The sequence below is a fragment of the Mirounga angustirostris genome, unplaced genomic scaffold, assembly GCF_029215605.1.
Source record: "Mirounga angustirostris isolate CCGP_5_RB_7025 unplaced genomic scaffold, mMirAng1.0.hap1 SCAF_14, whole genome shotgun sequence".
NCBI lineage: Eukaryota > Metazoa > Chordata > Mammalia > Carnivora > Phocidae > Mirounga > Mirounga angustirostris.
In genome coordinates this window covers 812,217-832,267 of record NW_026991722.1, presented here as the reverse complement: position 1 = coordinate 832,267, position 20,051 = coordinate 812,217, and the positions used below count along the sequence as shown (strand labels likewise).

The 20,051-nt window shown below is 58.5% G+C and overlaps 1 protein-coding gene and 1 long non-coding RNA gene across 23 annotated transcripts in view; one reads left to right on the top strand and one right to left on the bottom strand.

Annotated features, from left to right (window-relative positions):
* Positions 1 to 10,061, top strand: part of ATP9B (ATPase phospholipid transporting 9B (putative)) — a 249,713-nt gene extending 239,652 nt beyond the window's left edge. For 17 of the 22 annotated variants that reach the window (XM_064577573.1, XM_064577567.1, XM_064577564.1 and 14 more), the window contains 3 exons: positions 3,270 to 3,327; positions 3,975 to 4,178; positions 4,668 to 9,590. In XM_064577573.1, coding sequence (XP_064433643.1) covers positions 3,270 to 3,327; positions 3,975 to 4,178; positions 4,668 to 4,954 — 549 coding nt within the window. In that variant the 3' untranslated portion in view covers positions 4,955 to 9,590. Of the gene's footprint in view, positions 1 to 3,269; positions 3,328 to 3,974; positions 4,179 to 4,667 lie in introns of all 22 variants that reach the window. The other 5 variants (XM_064577568.1, XM_064577576.1, XM_064577575.1 and 2 more) reach the window with 3 other exon arrangements.
* On the bottom strand, positions 7,699 to 17,180 carry LOC123852294 (uncharacterized). Its single transcript, XR_006792858.3, has 4 exons — positions 15,697 to 17,180; positions 15,211 to 15,466; positions 13,764 to 13,866; positions 7,699 to 7,826 (listed from the first exon to the last, which is right to left on the bottom strand). It is a non-coding gene; the product is annotated as an uncharacterized LOC123852294 (long non-coding RNA).
* Between the last annotated feature and the right edge of the window lie 2,871 nt (positions 17,181 to 20,051).

Genomic DNA, 20,051 nt, shown 5'->3' with positions numbered 1-20,051 from the left:
ACCCACAAAAATGGAGCCTCCACCGTCAACAGTTTTGGGGAAGCTCACTCAAAATGAGTCATAGACCTAAATGTAAAATGTAGAACTATTCGCCTTCTGGAGTAAAATGTAGAAGAACATGTGCATGACCTTGGGGCAGGTCTAGCTTTTAGATACGGGGTCAGATGCATGATTCAGAAAGGGGAAAATTGTAGGTTGCACTTTATCATAATTCAAGACTTTTGTTCTGTGGGTGGCACTGCTAAGAAAATGAAAAGACAAGCTACAGACTCATAGGAAATATTTGCAGATCACACTTCTGACAAAGGACTTGTATCTGGAAAATATAAAGATCCCTCAAAACTCAGGAAGAAGACAAACAGTTGTTGAAACGGGAAAAAGCCTGAACTGACAGCATAGCATGGATCACAACGTGCACGTGGCCAGTGAGCGTCTGGAGACACTCTGCGCACCACCATTCCTCACGCGGGGACGGCACCGCTGACGGGCACACAGCACGGCATGGCCACCCCGGGGCACGGTTTGGCAGTTTCTGGTGAAGTTAAACATGCACTGAGCACGTGACCCAGCATTTCCCCGAGAGAAGTGAAAACGTGTTTACACGGAATCCTGTAGACAGATGTTCCGCCAGTAACTGCAGCCATACCGTGCCGTGTCCAGCACCGTGGGTGAATCTTAAAAGCATTCTGCTGCACAAAAGAAGCCAGACTCAGAAGCTCGTATGATCATGTTTGCCGGGCACCCTGGGAAATGCGGAGCTTGGGGCCCAGAGGACAGGAGGGCGGCGGCCCGGGGTTGGGGTCGGGGACGGAGGGGCTGAGGGAGGCAGCTGTGCCCACACGCGGCCGCTTGTCCTCCACGCATCCCAAACCAGGACGGATTAGTGAGTGTTCGCATGACCTTCGGGTGGAGTAACCTTTCCCAAGATTTGCTTGATTTAATTTTTACAGTTTGATTGATATGTAATAGGAATGTACTTTCCGGTCTCTAAGATCTAACATTGAAATACCGAACATTTGCTAGGTTTCTGGCTTTATGCTTATTTTATCCACATGAGTACGTACTGTTATTTCTATTCACGGAAGACGAGACCACTCACAGAGGCTGAGTGTGTGCCCTGGGGTGCCACGGGCAGGACTCAAACCCAGGTCGGCCGGGTCCTGAGCAGTGTCTGCACGGTGCCTGGACAGAGCTCCGCTAGAGGAGTTCCCATCAGCCAGAGACGGGCCGTTCTTCCTCTCCTCACATGGAAGGAGAGGCGTGTGGGCCCAGGAGAGCCCCTGCACATGTGGCCTGAGTCTGCCGTAAGTGAACTGTGTTCATGCGTATTTGTGCCACCAAATACAATGAGACTCTCGCTTCTGTCTCTCTGAGCTGAAGTCTGGGAGCCATTGGTTAGTATCACATCCAGGAGCTAGTGGTTTATGCGTATTTTTCTGTTATTTCTCCAGTTACTTTATTGACCGTTTTCGTGCCCATTCTGTAGTGTTTCGCCGTATTAATCTACGGTCTGCTTGAATACAGAGCTTTGACCTGAGTCAAACACTGTGTGAGGAGTTTGCAGCTCCTGATGCAAGAAATGGCACAAACAGCCCCCCGTTTGTATCTTTCACTATATAAACTGAGAGTTGTATCACATGAATAATAGTTAAGAGATGTCAGCAAGTTTAGCTACAGAAGAAATCTTTTATGTTTACATCAAAAAATTTAAGTTCTCTTTTAAAATATTCAAATTAAACTAGCCACATATTTAATTACATGAGTTTTATCAAAGACCAAACACCTGCTGGTATCTGGCCAGAGAAATGCACTTGGGAAATACATACTGAGATATACACGTGTTGCACCTGAAGTTTCCTGCCTTTTTTAAAATCAGCATTGCCTTCTAGTGACCTCTGTTCCATCCGAACCTTCCTTTTCACACGTGTTGTAAGGACTCAGGCTCAGCCTGGGAAATACTTCCCAGGAAGATGCTGGAGCGGCCACACCTGCCTTGCGACGTGCGTCTCTTTGGAAAGGTGGTCACTTGACTCTAGGTGGGCGCGGCTCAGATCTAGAATACTCTGGCTGTCACCCGGCAACACGCCCCCGGGCTTCTCTTCCATAACGGCTCGTTCTTCGTTGGTGGCATTTGGCAGAGCTTCGAACTCTGGTCATGTGTGGCTGACCCTTGAATACTGTGGGGCACTGACCCCCTGCACAAACATATCACTTTTGACTCCCCAAACACTCAAGGACTAACGGCCTCCTGGTGACTGGAAGCCTCACCCACCCTGATGAACATCTGATTCCGTTACATGTGTTGTATGTTGTATTCTTACCATAAAGTAGGCTGGAGGAAAAAAGTTAAGGAAATTACAAGGAAAAGCAAATACATTTACGGTACCGTATTTATTGAAATTAAAAAAAAAAAATCCACATGTTAGTGGACCCAGGCAATTCAAACCCAAGTCAAGGGTCAACTATACACTGCTTAGTGCAGCCAACCTGCAGCGTGGACTTGTGGGAAGCACCGAACTTTTCGCGCTGCTTCATGTCTGCCCTGTCGAACGGAGACGCTACGCTGCCGTGAGAGGATTGACTCGGGGGGGTGACCACGTGGGTCTGGCAGCAGTCCCCAGGGCCTTTGTCCTAGCCTTGCATCGTCCCCATGGCCTCAGCGGACAAGCACTGCCGTGGACCAGCCCTGAGCACTAACAGGCCAGTGCGGTTGGTGAATGGCGGGTCTCCGTCTTGGGTGTGGAGGGAACGCAGGCCACGTTCTTCCATCATGGACGCATCCCAGACAACCTGGTCAGAGTTGAAAAAAGTGAAGACTGTTACCCGAAAACCACTCTGTTTGTCCCTCTTGGACTGACTGACGTGGCCTTTTTTCCAGAAGGGACCTACGGGCTGGTAAACTCCAACCTCTGTTGTGATAGACCATCCTTTTTCATCTGGAGAAACTAAAAAGTAAATACAGGAATATTTGTTCCCAAGAAATAAGTAAAGGGAGTTGTTTTTATGACAGAGAAAGCCTTCACCCACTAGCGCATTTCAGCGTTTGCTGACATACATCGACGTCTGGGGAGCCAGGGAGCCCACGGCTGTGGCCTAAAGGTCACCAGAGGGCAAGCAGAGTGCCGGCGCTGGGCACAGGGGGGACGGCGAGTCTTGGGCTTGGGACCTGCGGGTCTTTGAGAAGTCACTCATAACTAGCTGTTGGAAAACCTGTGAGTCACACGTGTTGCTCCACTCTGCTCACTAAGATATTCCACTGTTTACCCTAGGGAAGATCCTTGTCCTTCAAGACCTTCCTCGTCTGGGTGTTGATCAGTGTTTACCAAGGTAAGACGGGCCTGGACGGAGGGCTTTTTGTCTTCTGCTAGCGATGTTGTTTTCCCCTCTTGGTTAAAGTCCAAAGGCTTCAAGTTTCATCAGCAGCTAATACTGCGTTTTGTTTACCCCGTAAACCAATATTCTAGTGGCTGGTCATCCGGACCCTTCACAGTGCAGTGTGGATGGGTGGTTCTTTACTGGTGCATGTTTTTAATTGAATGTTAATTCAGAAAAATTTTACCAACCACCTACCACATCGTATGCCCCACAGAGTGGTTTCCTCTGGCAGAGTGATGTCCAGACCTTGAGAAATCTCACTTACGTAAATAGAAGTCATTAGCCACTCTGATGAGTGCTCCAGATAAATGAGAGAGCGCTGAAAGTGACTTCACAGATTAGATACATCGAAAGCATCGTTTCCTCCAGATACTAAGAGTTCCTAAGCCTCTCTGTGGTGCCACGTCTTCTTTTATTCACCGTCGAGAGTTTAAATTAACTGTCCGGCGACACGAAGCGTGGGGGTGTACGTAATCCCGTCTTTCCAAGTGTGCGTGTCGTCAGCCACGGCCGTGAGGTGGCGTGGCTGTGGCCGGTGTGGCAGCCGTTTCCCGCCCAGGCAGAAGGAGCTGTTTGCTGTCCCCTTGCTTGTGTTGCAGGCGGCATCCTCATGTTCGGGGCTCTGCTCCTGTTCGAGTCCGAGTTTGTGCACGTGGTGGCCATTTCCTTCACGGCCCTCATCCTCACCGAGCTGCTCATGGTGGCCCTGACCGTCAGGACGTGGCACTGGCTGATGGCGGTGGCCGAAGTCCTCAGCCTGGGCTGCTACGTGGCCTCGCTCGCTTTTCTAAATGAGTATTTTGGTAAGTTGCCATGGGAATCTTTTTTGTCTGTTACTGGTTTTTATACGTTTTTTATTGTTACTTCTTCATACACTGTCTTAAATTGCAAATCACAATAAAACCCACATCAGGGAGCTTCACTACACAAAAAGCTTATTTTTGATCAGTATTTACCAAGGTAAGACGATGGTCTTACGGTACCGTATTTATTGAAATTAAAAAAAAAAAAATCATGGTCATGTGTGGCTGACCCTTGAATACTGTGGGGTCAGGGGCACTGACCCTGCTGGTATCTGGTCAGAGAAATGCACTTGGGAAATACTGAACATTGAAATACTGAACATTTGCTAGGTTTCTGGCTTTATGCTTAAAGATTAAACTCCTCGCAATATTTTATAAAATTCAGATTGTCACCATCTTGGCTTTTTAAACGTTTATATTGAAGATGTGCTGTTCCCAAAAATTCTTTCCACAAGAGCTCCATTTTTGTCCTTTTTCCTAATTGACAAGCACTCCCAGGATGGAGTCCAGGCCCACCTTTGGACACGGAGCCCACGGGGCACCACGTTGGTGGCCTCAGCCCCAGTAGCATCTTCATGTGTCAGAAGCGTCGTGGGCACCGTGGCGGGCTCCCTGGCTGTGCACATCCCAGCTCCACCATTACCAGCCTGGTGACCTTGACAAAGTGGCCTCCCAGAACCTGTTCCAACACGTGGCTGCTGGGACACGCTCAGACCGTGGCTGTGGTTGCCACCAAGTTCGTCTGTGTCACCCTGTTGCACAGATCAGAGGGATAGTGGGCCGGACTCGCCCTCACCTCTGCAAGCTCACGGGACCTGCCCACGCTTCTTCCCCCGAAAACTGGGGAAGGACCCACCTGACCGCCTCGGAGCACGTGCCGCGGGAGGAACTCACTGCGCACAGAAGGCCCACTCGCTTTGGCTCAGCGTCCCCACCAGCGACTCTGGTCTGCCCTCCTCTGAGCCAGCTTGTCGCGCCCTGCCCCCAATCCCGGGCCTTTCCATCCGGGGTTTGTTAGTCACGTCCCTGGGCCGTCCCAGAGTTGATCGATGTGGCCCACGGGACCACAGAGGATGCTTTTTAGGGTTTTTAGAGTCAGGGCGTCGAGAAGAGAAGGAATATGGTCAGACGAGCCCAGAGGCAACGTTCGTCCTACCGGTCGTCACCATCAGGTGCTCCACGGCTCTCAGAGCTGGCCCGAGCCCCCGTAGGGTGGAAACGCTCACCCCGTCCACACCGCACGTAATAAACACGGCTCGGGCTGCTTTCCTGATCTGAGGTGACCTTTCCCAGGGGATTTTCAGAAAAGGGAAAACGGCATCGTGTCCCCGGAGCTATTGTCAATGGCCATAGTCACAGCTAAAGACGCACCTCGCGTGCTCGCCCTCGCTGTATGAGGCCTATTAGTCGCGGGCCCTTGTCACCCCTGTGTGACCGGTGCGGAGGCCACGACCTCCACTACTGAAGTCCACGCATCCCATGGACCAGCAGCCGCGTCTGCAGCCTGCCCCCCGGCGGCCAGGAAACCCGATGACCTGCAGACAGCCGCTCGTCGGACTGCTGTCCATGCAAACAGGCCCTTTAAGTTCTCTCACTGAGTAGTGCGTTCCCGTCAGCTGCCCGGCCTGCTGTGCCGCGAGGCTCGTCGGTGAGCCCGACAGGCGTGTTCTCGGGCGGAGGCTGCAGGAGAAATGACACACCCCACAGAGGTTCCCGCCAGCCACATGTGGCTCCCGGTGAGCGGAGAGCCAACAGCTGGGAGGACAGCAGCAAACCCGGGGGGGTGGGGGGAGCGACACGAAACCTCAGATGAACAAGACAGACGAGCTGTGTCCAGGGGCCCAGAGTGGCGTGGGTGGGAGGGACCCTCCGGGAGAAGCATGCTAACAGAGCTACGTAGCAGGAGTGGAGAATAAAGCCAAGGAGCTCTCCAGGAGGTGAACAATGGTGAAGAGTTGGGTGGGGGGAGTGGTGGAAACAAGGGAGATTCCAGGTTCGTCCAGGAGGCCTGCCCTCTGGGGCCCCAGAAGGAGAATGCACAGGAAAAACCCAGATCTGAAGCCCGTGTGTTTGCAGACGGAAGCACCTGCCAGGGACAGTGACAGGACCCACACCAAGACCCAGCTTCCTCAGAGGCTCCAGACGCCCTCAGGATAAAGACCAAATCCCCAAAGCCCTGGGGAGAAGTCAGCTCAGCGTATGCTGGGGGCCAGGGGTCGGGAGCAGGAGTGCCTCCGGCAGGGCCCACGAGCCACAGAGAGAGGAGGAGGTGGTGCGGACACAGTCTGCGAAGGCCACTTCCAGAAGCGTCGTCAGAGGACGCAGGCTGAGCAGAAGGTGATTTGTGTCGGCAGCAATGTCCTCAGCCCTGCCCCCCTGTCCCTCAGGGTACGGACGTCCTGGGTGCCTCTGCAGGAGGCCGGGAGGCTTCCAGAAATTCTCCACGTTCAGTGGCCCCTTTTGGAGCAGGTCACGCCCTGGGCGAGGGTTCTGCTCTGAGGCAGCACCAGGGAGGCTCGAGCTGTGCTGGGCGCCGCTGGGCCTGGGTCCGGGCTGGCCTGTGCGGCTCCCGCCCCGCTGTGACCTGCCGGGACCTGTCGTGGGAGCATCACTCCTGTGGCTTCTCAGGGGCCTTGGGGCGACTCACCCAGACCCTGCCTGTGCAGAGGCAGGACCCCATGGTAGGGACCTTTGTGGTGAGGGGGACAGGGGAGGGCCCATCGGACCCTCAGAGAAGGAGCCACGTGTGTGGCGGTGACACGGACGAGTGCTTCAGGCAGGCGTCTTGACGTTGGTGCGTGTGGGGTTGCGACAGACGGGGGGAAGGTGAAGGCAGAGTCCCTCGTGGCGCTGGGGAGGAGGGCGGGGGGAGGGCCCCGGAATCTAGGTGACTTGCACTAAGAGGTGCGGCCAGACTTGCCCACCTTCAAATGCTGGCGGGCCCTCCCCGGTCAGTTACCTAGCTAGAGCGTTGCCGTGGTAAATATGTCAATGTCACGGTTCATCTTAGCGCTGTTGGAAAATTCGTCTTAAGGCAAAAGCATTGGCCCTTGAAAAGCAAAAAGTCTACGTGTATTTTCTGTTACAAGCAGCATTCCAAACGCACACCAGCTGTCTCTGGGATGAGCTGTCTCCACCAGGAGGGAAGAGAAGATCCTCACGCTTCTGTTAAGTGCAGTAACACAGTGTACCGTAAAGTCATGTGGGGTGAAGATCGGTGGTAACGTCCAGCCGCTGTACCACGAAAGCATCTTGCTCTTCACACCAGAACCGCAAATCACAAAATGAGTTGCTTAGGCGAGTGTCAACAGCAGGAATTGTGTATTTCATTCCTTTGTCGCAACTAACATATTATAAATGGCAGAGAAGTAAACGGAATTCCACTATAAAAGTAGACATTGGGTGAATTCTCATATAAGCATCTACTCAATGCAAATATATGGGTAGAAAAAATATGAAAAGATAATGTTTTTATATTAAAAGAAACATTCACTGGGGCACCTGGATGGCTCAGTTGGTTCAGCGTCCGACTCTTGATTTTGGCTCAGTCATGATCTCAGGGTCGTGAGATTGAGCCCCCTGCCGGGCTCCACGCTTGGCGGGGAGTCTGCTGGAGATTCTCTCTCCCTCTCCCTCTGCCCCTGCACCCTTAAAAAGAAAAGAAAAGAAACATTCACACACACAGAAAATAGATACAGCACCTAAGAATTTGGCTGTTTTCAAATTATAATGTCTTGTGACTTTTTCAAAGAATAAATATTTAGTATATTTTCCTGTATGAACACAAGTTTTAACGCCTAGGAGAAATGTCGGTTTATTTTTGTGGCATGTCATTTTAATACGTGTGTTCCTTCATCTAGTAATATTTACAGAACACAAAGCAAAACACTAAATTGGAAAAATATACTGCTAAAATGAACAAACATAAAATGGACATAGAATACTGAATTAAAAGCAGAGACAAACCACAGTCACTCGGGGACGATCACCTTCCTCATATTTAAGGGCCGTAGTTTTAGGTGCAGATGGCTCAGACACGCCTCCCTTCCTGGTGTCTGGAGCGCAGCCGTGCACACGTGGGTTTTGCACTTCGAGAGTAAATCCCTTTGGAACCTTGAGACCTGGATCTCAAGGGGGGAGTGTTGGATGATACGCTTTCAGCCGGTTCAGTTATGCTTTAAAAACTCGTGTGCGGGGCGCCTGGGTGGCTCAGTTGGTTGAGCGACTGCCTTCGGCTCAGGTCATGATCCTGGAGTCCCGGGATCGAGTCCCACGTCGGGCTCCCTGCTCGGCGGGGAGCCTGCTTCTCCCTCTGACCCTCCTCCCTCTCATTCTGTCTCAAATAAATAAATAAAATCTTTAAAAAAGAACTCGTGTGCAGACAAGCAGTGACAGGAGGTGTTAAAACCACAGTGACAAATGTGTTTCCCGCGGCCATTTCTACTGCTAACCACTCAGTGTCCTGATACCTCTCTCAGTCTGTCCTTCGTTGTCTTCATTCCGGTTTTGTGTTCAAACAGGTGTAGACGGAGTGTCTTCGGGAGCTTTCTTAGGTCCGTGAAGCCTCCTTTCTTCCACAAGTAGAGAAATTCAGCAGAACAGTGCTGGAGACATGTGGCTAATGAGAGCAAGCCCCCTCTGTTCCTTGGTGACTCTCTTCGTGGCGCAAGCAAGCGTTTGCCGTGGGCTTTTCCCCGCCGGGTGCTGAGAGCAGGCGCCCGACCTCCGAGTGTCCCCAAGGGCACCGTCCACCCCTCCCTGCAGCACGTTTGCCTTTTCATCTTTAGTGGTTGAGCCCTGGAAAACATTTTCAGGGTGTTTCAAATATGGTGAAGTCCAGACCATATCCAAGCCTCCGTGGGCCGGGATACACTCAGATTGGCCGTGTATGTGTGTAAAATCCGTGACTCCAGTGGGCTTCTCCCATTGGTAGGACCAGCTCTGGGGGTCCGCTCTTCACTCACCTCTTCCCGTGAAGTTCAAATAGCCCAGCTTTGTTACGTGAGCGTAAGGACGAGCCCGCGGGGCCCCCTCGGGTGACGGCCCCACCCACCAACACAGCCGGCGAGACGCATCACACAGATGATCAGTGTGTGGTGTCGCCTCCCAGACCAAGCACCACAGTCCGTGCGTGCGTGGGCCTCCACCCGCTGAAGGGCATTTGGGGATGTCACACACGGTCTCTAATACTTTGGTCTCGTTTATTGTGTTCAAAGAACTCGTTACACCTGGTAGACAGGTGTAGTAAGGACCGCCTGACGGTCCCTGTGGCGCCTGGTGGTGACGTGAGGAGGCGGCAGGTCTGCGGCTTCCGGCTGTGAGGGCCTGTGGGCGCCTGGGCCGCCTCTCACACCTGTTCCTGTGTCTCCTACAGACGTTGCCTTTATCACAACCGTGACCTTCGTGTGGAAAGTGTCGGCCATCACCGTGGTCAGCTGTCTGCCGCTCTACGTCCTGAAGTACTTGAAGCGAAAGCTGTCCCCTCCCAGCTACTCCAAGCTCACGTCCTAGCGCACCGCGGGACCGGCTCCAGCAGCCTGTGGTCCCTGCAGGGGTGCAGGGAGGTCGAGGGACCGGAGCCCGAGAGCGGAGGCAGTCCGGATGGCACCGGGCGCCCCCAATCCGTGCAGGAGGACACACCCCCTTTCTGTTCTTTTTCTGTTTTTCAAAGTTTAATTTTCATATCAAACCACTTGAGTTTCTATCGAAATGAGCCCTGATTATCTCACTATTACTGTAAAGCATTCCTCTTACTCTGGCGTTCTGAGAATTAACACGAAAGTGAGTTTAATATTCTGCAGTTTCCGGACATTCAGACTCTTCTTTGACGTCATGATGTAGAAAGCCATTTCCACGTGACTACAATAAAATCTAGATGCTGAACGCGGGCGTCTGTGTTTGCTGTCGCTGCTGCCCGGAGCCCGAGTCGCGCCCGCTGCCGTCCCACAGGGACCCCGGCTCCGGACGAGGACAGCCCCTCTCTCGGCGCGCCCTGAAGCCAGGCTGGCGGGAAGGGGGTGTTTCTGCGCGTGCGTCCATGGCCGCCGCTGCAAACGTAGTCGAGGGCATTGCTTTGAAGTGAGCCTGTTGCTAAAGTTGGTATCTGCGAAAGTCACACTAGGACTCCCGCAGCGCGTGTGCGCCCGACGCGTCCCACCGGCCTTGTCCCTGCGTCTCCCGCCGCTCAGCACGCGCGCCTGACCCTCGTGAGAGGAGGCCCTTGGTCCTCCCGCTTCCTGTGAGCAGCTCAGTGGTGTTGGTCCAGTCGGGCCCTTCGGTGGGGCGCGGAGGGGGTCCCCTCACTGCGGCAGCACCCGGCTCTCCCTGCATGTCGTGGCCCACGTCGCTGCCCGTCCGTCCCCGGGAGCGTGGGGGCGTCTCAGCAGTCGCTGAGGGGGCTGGGGGGGCGCTCTCCCCATTTCCTGAGGCGGGCGCTGCAGCCCCCCGCCCCCCGCACCAGGACATTCGGGTCTGTTCGCGCTCTTCAGCTCAGCCTCCCCCAGAACGCGGCCCGTCCCCCAGGCGCTGGGGCTCGCCGGCCACCGATGGCCGGCGGGCGGCGTCCTCGGGCAGCACGCACCCCCGCTCCCCGGCGGCATCTTCCCAGAGAGGAAAACCGTCAGCCGCAAGGAAAGCGCGCAGTGCGCGGAGCTGCCTCGCGCTCCTGGGCCGTGTGCGCCGAGGCCCCGCCGCCCACGAGGCGTCACTGCTTCCAGCCCGGGAGCCGGCGGGTGGCGCTGCGGGCTCCTGTCCTGAGGGCACGGCCCGCGGCTCTGTGGCCGCGCTCGCACCTGCGGGCGGACGGGGGCACACGGAGTTCTGGGGGCACAGAAGTCGCCGCCGCCCAGCACGCGGCCTGGGAGGCGTGCGGGACGCCCCGGAGCAGGGGGTCGGCCGTTTGAATAAGCCCGCCCCCTTGGGGTCAGTGTGTTCAGTCATAATAAATTGTAAGTGACCCCAGAAAAACGGGAAACCACGAACCTCAGGGACGAGTACCTCAGAGTGACTTTAAAGACCCACTTTTATGAGCCGTAGATTACGGGTTGGACTCTAAGCGGACAGAGTCGGACCCTAGTCCCGAGACGTGAAGACCCGTCACGTCCACACTCCGTCTGGGAGGTGAAGACACCCTCGGGCCCAGCGAGCTGTCCTCGGGGCGAAGTGACCGCACGGCGGGAGGAACGGAAGCTTGCAGCGGTGACCGCAGGTACAGCCCGTTCCAGCCGCGCCCGGCGCAGGGTCCCGCGGTCCCGCCCCGGTTCTAGTTCAGGGACCAGCGCTCCGGAGGAGGGAGGGCCCGGGCAGGGAGGTCCACGGCTGGGGTCGCGAAGCCTTGTCAGCGCGTTCGTGAGAGCCATCCAAGCCCGTGGGACCCTAGCGTTAGCCGTCCTCCGGGCGCGGGATGTGCATTGTAGCCGTTTGGTAGAGTAGCCGCATCTCTCGTGGGCCTGTGCTTCCCGCGTCGTGTGCGGTGCCCCCCCTGCCCCGCGGCTGTGGCCAGACCGAGGGTCCCGCTCCACCCTCGGTGACGGTGACGGTGACGGTGACGCGGAGGGGAGCGCTCTCCTCTGGGGAAGGAGCGGGGAGGGCAGCTGTGGTGCAGGGAGCACTCAGCACTCAGCACTCAGGGTTTGGGCAGAGGGGAAGCAGCACATCAGGCAGCCTGGGAACTGGGACAAGAGGAAGGGAGCGCAAGGTCTGGGGGCGGAGGGTGCTGGAGGGCCTGGCGCTTTTACAGACCAGACCGCGACAGGACAGCCCGCGACCAGTTCAAACTAAGCAGGCAAGCGGGCACGAGAGGGGCCCACGGTGTGCGGAAGGGCTGAGTCTGTTTCACCCCAAGTGCCTCCCGCCGCTGGTTCCCACTGGTGAGGTAGACTGCACCAGCGGTGGCCACGGCGGGCGGGTGGAGGGACAGTTTTGTCCTGTGCCAGACGAGTGAATATTTCTGAATATTGAGGGCTAAGCTGTGTTAACAAAGCCTGTAAACTCACCCCAAGAAACCAGAGCAGATTGTGGGAGTGGCCGTCTGTTCCTTTCCTGCTTGGGACAGGCAAAGAGGCCCGCCCGTCCAGGTGGGATGGTCCTGGAGCACCTGCCCTGGGCCCTGCTGCTCCTTCCCCGGCTCCTGAAGTGCGAGGGCTCGGGCACTCAGGCAGCGGACCCCAGCGAGGAACGGACTCCCACCTGCGGGGGGTGGCCAGAACTCCTGCACCTTGCGCCCGGCTGGAGGCCCGGTGGACCCTTCTCTCCCCCAGCTCCCCACAACACCGTGAAGCCCGGAAAGGTTCTGCCATCCAGGGACACAGGTCTGGGGCCCCAGACCCGCAGTTCTGCCTGCCTCACTCGGTGTCACCCCATCCCCCCGGACACTGCCAACGCAGTCCAAGGGGCTGGACCCCAAACAGATGCCACCCCCACCACGTTCCTCGGGCTCTGAGTCCGAGAAAACCCCCCAGAGGCCCACCTTGTTCTCCAGAGTTCATGGCCCCCTGATCCAGGGAGGGGCTCACCTCCCTCGGCCCCAGCCCGTGCCCACCTGAGACGCAGCCACAGCCAGTACCTGTGACCAGGTAGGTCACCTGCACGGCCCGGGGCTGACCGTGGGCCTGCCCTACTTCCTCCCAGACTTCTGTCCAGGACGGCCAGGTTCTGTCCCGGGATTTCTCCGTGGACGTGGAAGAGAAGCAGGTAGGCACTGGCCCTGGTCTGGTCTTCGTGGGGAGAAAGACACCCTGAGTTGAGAGCTGCTCAGGTGTGGCCAGACCACACCTGTCACGTCCTGTCCCCCACCCAGGTCTCTAAAGAGGCCCTCAAGTCCTGGGAGGTGGGCTGGCCTTGTCCCCATCCCAAGACAACAACAGTCACCTGATGCCTCTGAAAACGTTGGACAACGCGGGACAGTGGAGAAACTGAGGCATCGGAAGTTTAAAGCCTGGGAGGGCAAGATGCTCCTTCTTAGAATTATCCCGCATCTGAGGTGCACAAAACACCTGGTCCACCTACCTCCCCAACTGTGCGGGTGAGGACCTGAGGGTCACCGTGTTGCACCCCCACCAGGGGAATGGTCAGGCTTTGCTCCTCCTGGTGCCACCCCCCCGAGGCGGCCAGCTGCCTCCGTCCCAGCGCGGGGGGCCGCCTGAGCAGACGGAGGCCAGCAGGACAGGCCTGGGGCATCCTCCATCCCAGGACCCGCCCCAGCCAGGACCCCACAGTCGAAGCCTCCGGTCTCCCCGTGTCTCCGCGCAGGCCGGACTCTGGGGTCCTGGCAGGACTCCTGCTGTAGTCACCTCCCCGCGTGTCCCCACGTGGTGGGGCTTTCCTGCAGCTTCTCTCCCGGAAGGTTTCATCTTGGAATAATTCTCGGCTTTCAGAGAAGCTACAAGACAACCCTTTCCTCCCACACACGCCCTGGGCCGAGGGGCTCCGTCCTGCAGCCTCCCCCTCAAGGACGGCGGACGCCCCCATCTCCCAGTGATGTCTGCTCCGTCCCAGAACCGAGGCACTCGGCCTCCAGCTCTCTGGGTCCCTCTGTCCCTGGCGTGGGGTGACCCACTGGGAAGGGCTGGGAAGGACGCATGCTACCTGTTTGTGTCCTTAGGCGGCATCTGTAGCTGCTCCCGAGATTCACGAACATCCCGCGTGCTCCCGGCAGAGAGTGCGAAGCGGCTCTGATCCTTCTGTCTCCCTGAAACAGAAAAACCTTAGCGCCTGTTTGTACCACTGGGTGTAATTTCAGAAGGTTCCAGAAGGTGGTGCTGGAAGCTAAGAAGTGCTGCCCTGCTGGCCGGCATCAGGGTCCCGGGCTTTCTGGGCTTGGGGACAGCAGAGGACACAGTTCTTGGAAGAGGGACGTCGCCTAGAGCTTGACCATCCCCATTCCAGAACTGAACAATTCCCACCTTGGCCTGCAGGCATCGTATACATACGGCGCCGATGATGCCTGAATGCGAACCGCGGACCCCTCTTCGTAGTAAGACAGGTGGGGGCAGGGGTCCCCAGGTCCCAAGGAGGCACCCGTGAGCGCTCGCCCAGGCTCGCGGCCCCCTCCCCACGGACAAAACCTCCTGCTGGGCCTCAGACCTGCTGGCTGAGCAGAAGCCACAGAACCAGAACCGGGCTTGCCTCCTTTTTTCTGAGTCCTGAAAACACTCAGAACTAATTGCAGAATTTTCCGGGGTTCGTAGCCTGGCCGTTTCTCGGCTCTTCCAGGTCCCCCGCGCCCCCCCAGCTGCGGCTCCCCTCCCTGCGTCCCAGGTCACCCCGCGGTCCCAGCGGGCGCCAGCTCTGGAAACACTGAGGTGGGAACACCGGCCTCGCACGGTGAAGACGCACTCGAGTTCCCGCGGCGGCTCAGCGCTGTGAACGGAGCGCAGCTGAGACAGCTCGGCCAGCGTCCTCGCGCGTCCCCTCCTTGCAGGTCTCGTAGCTCTGCCGCGGGCGCCTGGGGCGGCCGTCACAGGGGCCAGGCAGGGCCTGGGACACTGGTGAGAGCCCAGCCCTGCGGCCCTCCCCGCCCAGTCCTCCCCCTGCAGACCCAACCGGCTGGAGGTGGGCAAGTGCCCGGCTCCCACGCTCTCAGGAGACTGCTGTCACTGGCCGTGAGGCGTCCACTCCCCCGAAAGCCAGCGCCCCAGCCAGGAGGCCCAGGCCCGTCTCTCAAGGTCCACCATCTATCCAAGCAGGCGGACGGCCCATTAGGGCTGCAGGGGACCCCGGGGCTCGTGGTGGGTCCTAGGCCTTCAGAGGCCAACGAGCAGCACAGAGCCTCTGAGCAAAGAGGACAGAGGCCCGGACCCATCAGGGACGCAGGCACGTGCCCCGGGCACCCTCGGGGACCAGGACACACAGTGCCCTGCAGGAGAAGCTCCCGGGTTCGGTGGATGCAGACGGGCCCCCAGAATGTGGGTGAGGGTCCTCACCATGTCCACACACAGCGGAGCCATCAGCAGTTCTGAGCCCCTGCCCTCAGTGGAGCCCAGAGCGGGGTTCCCAGCCAGCACCCCCGGCTCCCAAGTGCGGGGGCCCCCACCTGCCAGGGCCACTGAAGTGCTGTCCAGAAGGCCAGGCCCGGAAGCAGCAGACTTGTCCGCTCGGTTCCCGGGCCCAGACGTCTGAGGTCAAGGTGCCCAGGGCCGCGCTCCCTCGGGGGCCCCGGGGCCGCCCCCATCCTGCTGCTTCGAGCTCTGGTGCTGGGGGCCTTCATGGGCTTGTGGCCTCGTGGCTCAACTCCGTGCCTCCGTCCTCACGCTCGTGGTCTCCCCGCGTGTCTGGGTCCAATCTTCCCACTAGATGAGAACACCAGTCACGGGCATGAGGGCCCAGGACAGCCTCATCTTAGCAAATTCCATCTGCAAAGATCCTGTTTCCAAAAACCAACCTGTCCCAAGGTTCTGGGTAGACACGAATGTGTGGGGACACCACACAGCCCCGTACAGTGGGGTTAGGGTTAGGATCCCTGAACAGAATTGATTAAATAATACCTAATGTTAGCCGGGTGTCCCCTGCTCTTCTGTACCTGAAGGTATGGAGATGCCACCAGCCGAGCAGGGAGATGGTTTTTGTGTCACGACTAGACTGCGTGCCCTGGTCCGGCTGTGCCCGTCCCACCTGCCTCCAGGGAGCGGGTCCTTGAGGAAAGTAGAAAGTCTGCATGTTTATGAAATGTTGGCGCTCGGGCGTCATCGGTGTGGTTTGGGTGAACCCGGATCGCTGGGCATGCCTGTCCGCACCACACAGGATCTTCGCCGCGTGGTGTCTGCCGGGCTCTGGGGCGCCTGGAAAGAAAGACCAATCTCAGGCATCTTTCTGTCCTGGGTGACACTCTCTGTCTTGTCACCGTGACTTGGTTTCTCCCCTGGCTTCGGAGGCACAAGCGGGACTGAGCGTCTGGAGGCTGTTGTCATGCAAACAACTTTGGGTTCTTGCCCAGAAGGGGACACTGTGATGTCTACTGTTCTCCTTGAATTAGAGCTGAAACATGGCCACCCTGCAGAGCTTACCTTTCCTGGGTCCCCTGAGCGGAGCCCTGGGGTGGGGCCCCCGCTCCCTCCTGGGAGATCCCCACAGCCTCACGGTCATGGAGCAGAATGACCCGCGGGCCCCGTCACCCAGTGCACCTATTCCTGTCCAAGCAGCCGGCATTTAGGGCAGATTCTGTCGAGAAAATTAGCTTGTGTCGTAAGGACTCACACCATTACCTTCCAATTACACATCGAACTCCAACGTCCCTCTGATGTGCTTTTAATTGTCAGTATTTCTCTGTTTTTCTCTAAACAGTCCATTTGTCGTCCCAAGTTGGAAAGCTAGCATTACCCGCCTGTAGGTTCTTAGGGAGAAGGCCACCAGTTTTCCTAATTAAAGTGGTTATTGATAAATGCACACTCAGCACCTTTGCCGGGATGAGCTCTGAGCAAAGGGAAGATCCACTCGAGGTCCATGGGGATCAGGGTCCCTCCCCTTCCACACCCATCCCACTCTCATGGCCGAGCCTGGATCGGACGGGTTTCCTTTGGTTCCGTGGGAGTCAGACGCGCCCGGGCACGGAGGTGCGGTGCCGTGGGCTCTGGAGGGCCAAGCGCACCAGCTGCAGACCCACAGGCCCCGCCCGTCCCTCTGCCGACCTGTGTCCTCGGGCCCTGAGCCCTGGGCCAGCCTCACAGGGGCCGGGTCCCATTGCCAGCTGCCCAGGAAACCTGGCCACGGGGGGCAGGGGCGGCCCCAGGGGAGACGCAGGCCAGGCGACTGCAGAGCAGAGGGGCTCACCACCTGCCCCTCTCCCCGCACCCCGCGGGGTCAGAGGTTGGTCTGAACGGGACGCGGCCATTGCAGAAAGCACGTTTAACCAGACCACAGTTTGTCCCGGAGGTCAGAGGTCCGAATGGGTTTCTCTGGGTGACAGTCCAGGAGCGGGCAGGGCTAGTTCCTTCCGGAAGCTCCCGAGGAGAACCTGCCCCGGCTGCCTCCATGTCTCCAGACCCCACACCCCCCATCCTCCCACCAGCCCGTGGCATCCTCCAGCCGTCGGCCCCTTCCTCACGGCCCCACTCCGGCCCCCAGGCTCCCTCTCCCCAGGACCCCGACGGCGCTCTCCCAGCCCCGGTCCGGCCTTAATCCTCCTGCCAGGAGAGGCAGGGTGTTGAGAGGTCCCGGGGCCATCGCGACCCGGGCCGAGGTTAGTCCCCGCCGTGGCTCCCTGGGCTTTGCTCCTCACACTTCCACTGACCGTCCCCCAAGCGCCCAGCGTGTGTGCCAGGGGCCGGGCACCCGCGGGCAGTAAGGCTTCACCCGGGCATTGGGGGCTGGCCCCACTGACGCCCCAGCCGGCTTGCCGGCTCGGCTCGCCCTGGGACGCCACGTGGCGTAGAGCCCGAGCCCGGGTGCCCGGGTCCGCTTCTGCTGCCCACCTGCCCACGGGAGCCTGCCCGCAGGAGGGGTGTGCCACTGCCGCCGCCGTGACCGGGGCCACCGCCCACAGGAAGCGCGGCTTCTTCCCATGGCCACCTCCAGCTAGCAGCGCCCCCGCCGGGGGTGCGGGGACCCCCTCCTGCCGGCTCGGCCCAGCACCCCCGCGTGTGGAGCGGCAGCAAGGCCAGGGTCGGCTGTGCGGCAGGGACGTGGGCGCCGGGGACAAAGGACCGTCCAGGGCCCCGCTTCAGCGCAGGCGGCTGTCCTGTGGGTGCTGCCGGCCGAGTGGGAAGGAGGCCAGGAGCCCGCGAGGCCCCAGCTCCCTGCTCTGCAGGCCGGCGGGGAGGGGCAGGGGAGGACCAGGGTCACAGGCACAGCAGGGGCTGTGGAGGGTGGCCCCACACCCAGCACTCGGCAACCTGGGGCTCGGGGGGGCTGTCACGTCAGGCCGTGGGGGCTGTGCGGCCTCTGATTCTGCGTCCCCTTGCTGACGCGGCCCACCCTCGCACCCCGAACCCCGCCCTCTTCCCGCCACCTGGTGCACGCTGGATTCTCACCGCAGCTTTCATGAGCTCTCCCTCCCCCCCTTGCCCCCTTGGGCATCCCCCACCCCAACTGTGACAAAATGGGAAGGAACGAAAATAGGAGAGAAGCAGGTGACGTCTGTCTGCTTCCCTGCGAGCCAGGTCGGGCCTCGGGGTCAGGTCGCCGGGGAGACGGGTGGGAAGGTGCTGCCGTGGAGCCCAGGGCATGGGTGCGAGGCCGCGTGCAGGGAGGCCCCCAAGCACAGAAGTCCGGTCAACGGGCGGCGGCCACAGGAGGGTAATGAGGACCAGGACCCACAGGGACGCCACCGGCGCGCCAGCCGAAGCCGCGGGAAAGCGTGGCGGTTCCTCACGGGCACGGTGGGGTCCAGCCCCTGACCGCTGGCATGTCCTCTGGAGGAGCCGAAGGCAGGGTCCCGGGGGATACCCGCACCCCCACGTCCACAGCAGCCGTCCCTCCGTGGCCTAGCGGGTGAGCAGAGGGCGGCATACTTGCTGTGGAATACGGGTCAGCCTTCAACAGGGAGGAATTAGCGCTGTAACGGGGCGGAGGGGGGCCGAGGAGCAAGAAGTCGAGGGCCGGGGTGGGGGCGTTCGTGTTCGGGGGAGGGCGAGGTGTCGGTTTGCAAAGGGAAGGGGTTCTGTGCATCACTGAGCAACAACATCAATGTACTTAATGCCACTGAGCTGTACGCCCAAAATGGAAGATTTTACCACGATTTTAGAAACCAGCCCCTGAGGGGCACTCTGGCGGCCTGAGTGCCCGAGGCCCCGTGGGGTAGGGTCCTGTGGCTGCCCCCGCCCAGAGCCCAGCCCCCTCCCCGCCCCCGGGCTCGGAAAGGATCCGTTCTCCCTCACAGGCGCTGCCCACCTACCGCCTGCGCTCCTGGGGGCCCTCACGGCCCGAGGCCACGGCCACGGCCACAGCCCCAGGCTCGCCGGCACGCGGTGTGAAATGGCGCTGAGGGTCTCTGGCGGGATACTGCTTCCTGTGTCTAAGAAGAAAAGGCTGAAGCGGGCTTGTAAAAACCTGCCATCCGCTGGACATCAAATGGCTCTCACGCAGCATCTTGATGAGTTAAGTGTAAATGAATCAGAAGCACATGGATTAAATTTCCCTTGAAATTCAGTCTGGTTTAAAAATTAATGGAAAAAGTGCCTGGCAAAACTTGTTTAGAACTTTATTGAACCAAAAACACTTTAAAAATAGTTTGGGGAGTGGAGTGAACCCAAGTGGAGGCTGGGCTCCACGTCTTGGGTGGATTCCGCCCTGGTTCCCGGGGTCGGAGCCAGGACGCGGGAGGGGGCTCTGCCTGGGGGAGGGGGTCCTGCAGAGCCTCCCTCACGAGAACGGGTCCGCACAGAAAAAAGGAAGTCCTTTAGAATCGAAAAAGGAAAATAAGAAGACGAGCTTCCCTGTCTCAGGCTGACTCATTCAAGCGGACTCAGGCAGCCAACTAAGTAAGGAAAAAGTTACAACGTTGCCATTCGAAAACACTGAATTCACAGGTGCAAACCCCAAGTATTGCCAGAAACCAAAAATGTTACCTATTTCCCACCCGCCAGGTGGGTGACAGGCAGATGCCCAGCGTGAGGCAGTGGTTTGGGAGCCTCGCGGGAGCCTTTTCTCTGGACGCGGCCAGAAGCGCCTGCAAGGACCCTCTCCTGGGGCACGCGGAACAGAGAAGGCTGAGGCCCACAGAGCCCGGCGCCTTCCGCCTGCCGCTCACAGACGCCTCCAACTTCTAGAGATTAAGCCAAGCACAAGCGTGTGCGGCCGCCAGGGGCCTGCGGTCTGCCCCAGGCTGGCTGGGAGAGGAGAAGGGGGCCAGGGTGCCCCAGGGGCTCAGGGCAGACCCGCACCTGCCACGTGAGTGTCAGCTCAGCCCAAGAGAAGTCCAGCTGCCACGTGAGGCGTCTT